Genomic DNA, 8,767 nt, shown 5'->3' with positions numbered 1-8,767 from the left:
GTATGTGTGTATGGAAACAAAAATATATGATCAAATAATTAATTATCCTAAATTGTCTTAAATTCTATTTTGCTTTTATTATGTTTTTTTAAATGTGTAGTTGTTTATCCTCGCTTTTTGAGTATTGTTTTCTGTAATGTGTTTTTTTATTCACTTTAATCAAAATAAACCTGTTTTGTTGATGTGAACATTTTGTTAAATTACTAACTTTAATACAACTTGTAGCAAAAAAAATGAAACAAAAGACATTTACCATTCGCTTGGATACATTTCTAATTGTTTCTTGATTTTAATAGGTTGGTAATAATAGTGTTAAGACACTTATGTACCAAAAATAGTACATACTTAGACTATCGATAGCAGCATCAGTCTGCAAAGGTAGATGGTACTGAACTGAAAGAACAATAACCAAACAAGTCTATACTCACACAACAACACACTTCACATTAAGAGGCAGTTTTAACATCTATATCTTATAATTGCTGTCGGAAAAGACACTGGTGGTTCGTTTTTAAGATAAAACAAAGCAGCTGTCCCGCATTAAGTTAGCTAGCTGCGAGCTAGCAATAGCATCGAGATACAAAGAACAATCGACAGTTGCAATCGTAAAAATAAAATGACATTACTTAAAAATCCTGTAAACTAGAGTAGAAATGCCCCATTTGTATGAACCGTCGATAAAACCCAAATACTTGTAAGAAAACGTACCGTTTATAGTCCACGGTTTAGACACCTAGCACAGCTTGCAGCTCGGTTAACATCAACATGAAACGTCACTCAGCCCCGCCTTCTCCAGCTCGAGCTGTCAACAGATGTTTTGGGCCGAACCACAGTTTTCTCTATATTTTACACGAAGGTCAGCGTGTACCGGGTTAAAGAACACGGTCCGGACTTACATTCCCAAAATAGGCATGTATGGCGGTGGCACTTCGGGCACCAACCGGCAGCAGAACATTCCAGGAATACTTTCAAGTCATGTCCGCCTTTAAGACCCGTCGAGAAACACGAGTCTATTCGGTGTTGTATCGAATTTTGTAACCATGTTATCTTGTGACCCGGGGAAGCCCAGATACGTAGTCGACCATGACAAATTCTACCCGCCTTTGTGAAAAATATATTTACTCAAAAAATGTGACCATAAACATTAAAAGCAAAACAATGTTTACTGATATTTTTAGTTTTCTATCATCACTGTACATCATCATTTTTCCATCTTGAGAAAACTTCTCCTCCGTTCTAGAAATTATGTCTTTTTTGATCCAGTGATGCAAATTATTTTCAATATAACAGCAACAAATGAAAAATTAAACTTGAACTGAAAAACATTCCCTTTGCTCATAAATTATGCCAAAACATTTTATAAAGATTATAAATATTTAATCAAACTAGATGTTAAACATCCATCTATCAGTGGCCATTGTGCGAGAGGCGGACACACCTTAAATGTTAATCAGCTTAATCAAATTATTTTTAACTTTCAGAATGAAACAAAGTTACACATATCAAATAAATTGTGCTACACTGCTTTGCATTTATGTTTCGTTCTTTATTAAAACATATAAAATAGCCTTGTAAGTAAAATGATCAACTTTCTTAAATTGTTAATTCAGATTAGTTTAAATGGAAATTTATAAACGTTTAATGATGTGCAAAAATTCTCAAAAAAATACTCATTTAAAGCTATAGAAATTTCATTTCTTGTCAAAAAACAAACCAAAAAATGTTAATGCTGAGCACTGAATGACTAGTTTAAACTGAAATGTTAAAACTAAAGAAGATTTTAATTCAAGCTAAAAGCAAAAAAAAAAAAAAGAAATTCAGTTTATTTATATAGCTCCAAGTCACAACAGAAGTCGTCTCAGGGCACTGAACAAAAACATCCACATATATTAATAACAAGATAATTAGTAAAAGTATCTAAGGAAGCCAGCAGATTGACTTTGTCGCAGTCTCCCATCCTGAGCAAGCACAATGGTAACAGTGGAAAGGAAAAACTCCCTTTTAACAGGAAGAAACCTCCATCAGAAACAGGCTCAGGACGAGCGGCCATCTACTTCGACCAGCTGGGGTTTGAGAGGACAGGAAGGAAAAAGACACAGAATGACAGGTCCAGGTGTACTTTCTATTGGAAAAACTAAAAATGTTATGGATAGAAATAATTACAAATACAGAGTAGAGCAAGTAAAGACAGTATGTGAGGAAATGTGGTCAATTTGTCCTCCAGCAGTCTAAGCTTATAGCAGCATAACTAAGGGATAGCTCAGAAAATCCAAGCTGGCCCTAGCTACAGGATTTATCAAAAAGGAAAGTCTTAAGCCCAGCCTTAAAACTGACAATGTGTCAGCCTCACAGACAGGAACTGGAAGTTGGATCCACAAGAGAGGAGCCTGATAACTGAAAGATCTTCCTCCCATTTTGCTTTTGGAAACTCTAGGAGCCACAAGTAAACCTGCAGTCTGAGAGCGAAGTGCTCCATTAAGAAAGTATGGAACAACAATCTCTAATAAGTTGGAGCTAGGTTGTTGAGGACTTTTTAGGTTAGAAGTAAGATTTTGAATTAAATACTGGACTTGACAGGGAGCCAATGGAGAGAAGCTAAAACTGGAGAGAGATCTCTCCTAACTCATTAAAACTCTGGCAGCAGCCATTTGGATTAACTGGAGACTTATTAAAGACATATTTGGACACCCAGATAATAAATCATTGCAATAGTCCAAACTGGATGTGATAAATGAATGGACCAGTTTTTCTGCATCATTTTTGGACAAGATGTTTCTAATTTTAGCGATGTTACACAGGTGGAGGAAACTGGTCCTGGTAGCTTTTGTAATGTGGGGGTTAAAGACAAATCCTGATCACAAATAATGCCAAGGTTTTTAACATTAGAACTGGAGGCCAAGTTAATGTCATCCAGAGGAAATGAAAGGCTACAAAATGTATTCCTAAAATTTGTTAGTTGCTAGTGAAAAGCCAAAAGAAGCTAAAGTGTAGGTTAAAAAAATAGCTAAATAGTAGCAATAAGTTTAAAGCAGCAAAAGGCTCGCTGAAAGCAACAAGCCACTTGCAAAAAGCAGACAAAGGACAGAAAAATAGCAACTAAAATGTAAATACCAAAAGGCAGCTAAAAGCAGAACTCTAGCCAAATGCCAAAAGTAGTATAAGCCAAAATGACAGCACATTTAAAGCTCATTTTCAAAAAAAAAAAAAATGTTTTTGAAGAAACTAAAGATCTCCCCTTGGGAGAATTATTTTGTAAATAAACTACAAATTAAGAAAATTCTAAATATTACAATAAACAAAACTTGTAGCACATCTCGTCAATGAGCTGAACATTATGATGTATGAAGCATCTATAACAGCATAACATCTATAACAGCAGCATCTATAGCATCTCTTAATGAAATGAGGATAATGAGTTACAACAACAAAATAATTTCCCTCTGGGATTAATAAAGTGTTTTTGAATTTGAATTGAATGACTCCATAGTTCCAAGTATGAAAAGTAGTTCAGATTGCAGTAAACATATGAACACGATACTGGGAATGCCAAAATCAGCATTCACACAATCAACTAAAAAACGTGAGATGTGAACATAAACACAAGAAAAGTGACACTGGAAAGCCAAATCAAAATAATTTATTTTTGGTGACATTTCATACAGTTCTAAGATTGTGTCTCAAACACTTGGTTGATCCATTACTACATTTCCTGTTGCCACCCCAACCCAAATTAACAGAAACTAAACCCAAACAAATATTGCAAGGGGAAAAGCCATTTCTGTAGATATTTGCAAGCCTGTCAGCATCAACCATATGCTTCTAAAATTATTTCACATTACTCATGAGTACGATTTTTTTTCTCTTTAAACAAGTTAGTGCATTTTTTTTAATGATACTAAAATCACTAGCTGCTCATACTCAAAATGAAAAAAATAAAACAGCCCCAGTGATTGGATCCTCGTTTACTGCATTATCAAACCCAAAGCAAATGCAAGTATTTTCTCTCAGCTGACATCTCCATCGGTGTATAGAGGTCATGTGTGTGATTTTATTCTGCCAATGCGATTTCACACAACTTTGGGGAAACCAGCCTACCAAGAATTGGGAGAAAAGCGTTGTGCATTAGAATTAAAATAAATAAAATTTAAAAAGCAACACATACAGCGAGTCAAAACTTCAAATTCTAAGTCAACCTGTTGTTCAAAAATTAAAAAGGAAACAAAAACAAAACCAGAAAACTCACCCTAAAGCACAAAAACAATCTGATGAATACCTGCAGTCAAAAGCGTCCCTCTGTAAATTTAGTACTAGAACAATTACATTCTCCCACACATTTCTAGTGAAGGGTTATTACAATATAGCATAGGCAACTAAACCTCTACAGCTTCTCAAAAATCCAGTTTCACTGAGCAAAACATTTCCCAAACACTAAATCTTTTAGCAGAGCTCGTCGATACAAATCAAAACTTTATTCTAGAACTCTATGATCGCAGGCAGCTGGCACATAGCATGAGAAATCTTTTCCTTTATACTCGCGTGGCTGCCAGATACTGTGAATCTATCATCCGTAACAGCACACCTCAGTCTATTATTTTGAAATTATGTCTCCGTTATGAACAATTCACAGATATAAGCTTAACCTGGATATCCTGCGATAATGTAGAAAAGCCAAACCTCACCTGAAACACCAGGCACAATGAACAGTCAAATCGTAGCATCAACATGTACATTTTTCTTACCCCTCTGGAGCAGATTCCCACACCCACTACCCAAACATGTAAACAGAAAACCTGACTGATCATCAACAAGTGACAAAGTTCTGAATCCATTGCAATAGGTAGACCTAATACGGTTCTGATAAACGGAGATGAAACGCAACATGAAAAACTTTGGACCAGGCTAACAAGGTTCACCATGGCTAACAGGCCAGTGAGCACCCCAGAGTGTTTCGGCTCCAAACAAAACCACACAGATGACTGTGGCGTACATCAATGGTTTCCGATGTCCGATCGCAAGTCATAATCAACACACCACCATAGAATACATTTCATTAATATACATTAGAAGACCGCACTGTCCTCCTTCAGGACAATGAACCAGAATCTCTGCTGTAAAAATCAAAATGATCAGTTTCATTATAACAGTGCGCTGTAGCACTTCAATCATTTTGCCGAACAATCAATACGAACAAAGACATCAGTCAACCCTTCAGTCATACTTGCAAACCTAAGCAAACAAGGGAAAAAAAACTGATGTCCCATTGCGTGTTAGTGATATCTTTGTATATGTACATGACATATGCATGTTCTTTTCATCTTAGTGCATATTGTTCTTGAAGACCAACATCTATTAAAAACACAGGTAGAGGGCCTTGTATGTGGCCCAGAATCCCACCCTTCCCTTGTCGAGCAGAAATGAACGGCCTCCAGATAAATCACATTTTCTTTTCTTTCTTTCTCGCCCTCTTTTTTTTTTTTTTTTAAGTATTATACTGGAGGTCAAAACCAAAAATGTTTGCTTCCTTTTCAAATTGCTCATCAAAGTTCCTCAGGTGTCATTTTGTCCTCAAGTCCTGGGTGTCAGTCATTTTAAAAGCCTTTCTTTGGACAAGTTCCAGGAGGGGAGGTGGCTACCATAATGTTGTTGCTTTTATCTTATTCGCTTTATATAATTATATATATATCCATGTATATATATTTATATATTTATTCACACATCTTTTTTCTTTTCATGTCAAGTTTTTACTTTGGCGATACAGGTGGGATGTTCTGCTCTTTGCCAGTGTGCCTGTAGCCTCCCTGTGGGGAGCTGCGTCGGTTCGGAGGAGGGCGCCGCTGCTCACGAAACTTGAGCCCCCCCGTGCCTCTGGGACCGTTGCTGCGGTAGTAGCCTCCTTGAGAGTCGCGCTCACGTGGCGGCCGGCTCTCCTTGCACTGCCATCCTCCCTCCTTGTCGTGACCTCTCTCTTGCTTGTCTGCAGGACTGCTGCTGGAGCCCGGCTCCTCCGCCTTGTTCACGCGCAGCTCACGTAACGGCTGGCCTGACGCTGTGCTGGAGGAAGATGGAGCAGGGGGGGCAGGGGGAGGGTCTTTGGGTGGCCGTTGGCACACTTCGGCATAGCTGAGTTTACGAGGCTCCTGAGAAAAGATACACGTTTAAAACTCCTAATAGGCAACAGATTTAAATATGACATACATTCATTGAGTAAAACCTCAGATCTCATAATCTTGATGCTCACTGGGGCGGGAGTGAAAATTCTGGACTTATGGTGGGAAAGTACAGAGACAGAAAAAAATACAGCAAAGAGAGAGATAGGTGTGAGAAAAGAATGAAAGAAAGCATAAGCCAGTCAGTTCACTCCCTCAGTTCCCTCTATGCACAGAAGTTATCATCATAGGTAAGGAAATGATGCTCAAGCGTTGCCTGTTAAAAGAATGAGACGTACCTGTGCTGGCGTGGTGATCGAAACTGGAGCTGGGGTTGGCGTGCTGGGTGTGGCGGCAGCAGAGGGTTGAGGTTGTGAGGTTTGCACAGGCTGTGAGGAGGAGGAAGTAGTTACTGTGGCTTGAATCGGTGTACGTGGAGCTGTTTTTGAAGCAGGTGGTTCTGCCCGCTCTGCCCTCTTCTCTGAATAAGTGATTCTGTCAGAAAAAAAAAAAAAAAAGTTTCAGACATTAAAATATTGGTCTCAAACGAAAACAATCAAACCTATAATCATTGGGAGCATCATACCGGGAGGACAGATGTCCGAGTGGTTGAGTAACGGGTTTTGGAGCGGTCAAGGCAGGAGCTGAGACAACCACAGCCTCCTCTGATGCAGAGGCTTGGTCTGAACCTGCACTCACAGTGGCTTCTTTAGGAGTTTGTTCAGTCTATTAAAAAAAAAAAAGTCACATTGTAGCCGAGGGTCTGATATCAACAATACGGTCGATTAGACAGAACATTTTTAGATCAGTTAACATTTCTTACCTTATACAAACCACGGACGACATCGGACATTCGGGTTTCAAGCACTGGCTCTCCCTGCGTGCTGACCACACAGCCAGGAAGAGGGGGGAAGTTAGTGGCAGCCAAGTCAAACTTGGGTGGGGAAACCTTGACCTCAGCTAAAGGTACTGGTCTCTGCAAACAAAGAAATAAAGAAATAAATGTAGCAAACTAAAGAATGATATTACAAGATAATTCATGCTCCATGTACAACAAGTTTTACGTTGGTTACCGTGAGTCGCTCATCCTCTCGCCGCCTTCGTGTTCCTCTGTAGGTTGCGCTCCGTCTGAAACACAAAAATAAATAAAAAGTTGTTAATAACTTGAGTGTAAGTGTTTATGAATGCAGTCTTTTGCCATAAATACCATTACCCATCAGAGGTAAACCTTTGTTGAACTGTCTTATGGGTTGGTGGGACTGCTTAAAGTGCAATGACAATGAATTCTAGAAAATGAATATGAATATGTACATGTACTGACACCGTCTCCACTATCAGAAATGTTAAAAGCTACCCAAACAGAAAACCTTGGCTGAATGCAGAGGTGCGTACCCTGCTGGAAGCCAGGAACACTGCCTTCAGGTCTGGAAACTCAGAGGAGCTGAGTAGGACAAGAAAAGAGCTGGTTGCTGGTATTAAGAGGGCCAAGGCCGCATATGCAAAGAGGATCGAGGGTCAATTCATCTCACAAGACCCTCGGAGCATGTGGAGGGGCATTAAGTGCATAACAGATTATAAAGGAAGGAGCGAACAATGTCCCAAAGACCCATCTCTGCCTGATGCCCTCAACAAGTTCTATGCACGCTTTGAAGACCCGAACAGACCACCCAGCACCAGACTCACCTCGCCACCGGATGAAGAGCATCTCAGCGTGACCTCAGCAGAAGTAAGGAGTACCTTCAGGAGGATTAATCCGCACAAAGCAACTGGCCCAGACAACATCCCCGGAAAAGTGTTGAAGGAATGTGCTGATCAGCTCTGTGAGGTGCTGGCAGACATCTTTAACACCTCACTTACCCTGGAGACAGTTCCCACCTGCCTGAAGACTGCCACCATCATCCCAGTCCCAAAAAGCTCTACAGTGACTGGTCTGAATGACTATCGGCCAGTGGCCCTCACCCCAATAGTCGCTAAATGCTTCGAAAAACTGGTCATGACTCACATCAAAACAACCATCAACATCAACGAGGACCCTCATCAGTACGCATACCGTGAGAACCGATCAACAGAGGATGCAATCTCCTCTGTGGTCCACACTGCGCTCAACCACCTGGAGCAGAAAAACTCTTACGTCCGTATGCTCTTTGTGGACTTCACATCCGCCTTCAACACCATGATCCCCCAAACCCTGATGGACAAACTATCCACACTAGGACTAAGCCCCTCCATCTGCAACTGGGTACTAGACTTTTTAACAAACAGACCACAGTTAGTGAGGATCCACAACCTCTCCTCCTCCACCATAACCCTCAGCACTGGCTCTCCTCAGGGATGTGTGTTGAGCCCCCTTCTGTTTACTCTGCTCACATATGATTGTGCAGCTACCCATCCAGGCTGTCACATTGTAAAGTTTGCAGATGATACAGCGGTGGTGGGATGCATCACAAACAATGATGAGTCCAGCTACAGGCAAGAGGTGGAACACCTGGAGAGCTGGTGCAGAGAGAATAACCTTCACATCAATGTGAAGAAGACAAAGGAGATGATTGTGGACTTCAGAAGGAACAAAAACACCTACACCCCCCTGAACATAAGAGGATCTGCGGTGGAAGTGGTCTCCA

The 8,767-nt window shown here is 40.1% G+C and overlaps 1 protein-coding gene across 1 annotated transcript; it reads right to left on the bottom strand.

Annotated features, from left to right (window-relative positions):
- Positions 1-5,461: 5,461 nt before the first annotated feature.
- LOC119417599 (la-related protein 4) lies at positions 5,462-7,294 on the bottom strand. The gene is made up of 5 exons (XM_037684841.1): positions 7,220-7,294; positions 6,970-7,122; positions 6,733-6,872; positions 6,446-6,641; positions 5,462-6,137 (listed from the first exon to the last, which is right to left on the bottom strand). Exons 2-5 carry the CDS (start codon positions 6,997-6,999, stop codon positions 5,742-5,744), a joined length of 762 nt encoding a protein of 253 aa, XP_037540769.1. The 5' UTR covers positions 7,000-7,122; positions 7,220-7,294; the 3' UTR covers positions 5,462-5,741.
- Positions 7,295-8,767: the final 1,473 nt, after the last annotated feature.

Source organism: Nematolebias whitei, chromosome 11 (assembly GCF_014905685.2).
Source record: "Nematolebias whitei isolate Nwh7 chromosome 11, NemWhi1, whole genome shotgun sequence".
NCBI classification, from domain to species: Eukaryota; Metazoa; Chordata; class Actinopteri; order Cyprinodontiformes; family Rivulidae; genus Nematolebias; species Nematolebias whitei.
The sequence above is the reverse complement of the archived record's forward strand: the minus strand, read 5'-3'. Positions and strand labels throughout refer to the sequence as shown.

What these genes read in the sequence shown, in the direction of transcription:
- LOC119417599 (XM_037684841.1), bottom strand. Translation starts at nt 6,999, where the DNA reads ATGTCCGATGTCGTCCGTGGTTTGTATAAG. An exon ending in TCGTCCGTGGTTTGTATAAG is followed by an intron (nt 6,873 to 6,969) that starts GTAAGAAATGTT and finishes TTTTTTTAATAG; the next exon opens with ACTGAACAAACTCCTAAAGA. An exon ending in CGATCACCACGCCAGCACAG is followed by an intron (nt 6,138 to 6,445) that starts GTACGTCTCATT and finishes ATCTTTTCTCAG; the next exon opens with GAGCCTCGTAAACTCAGCTA.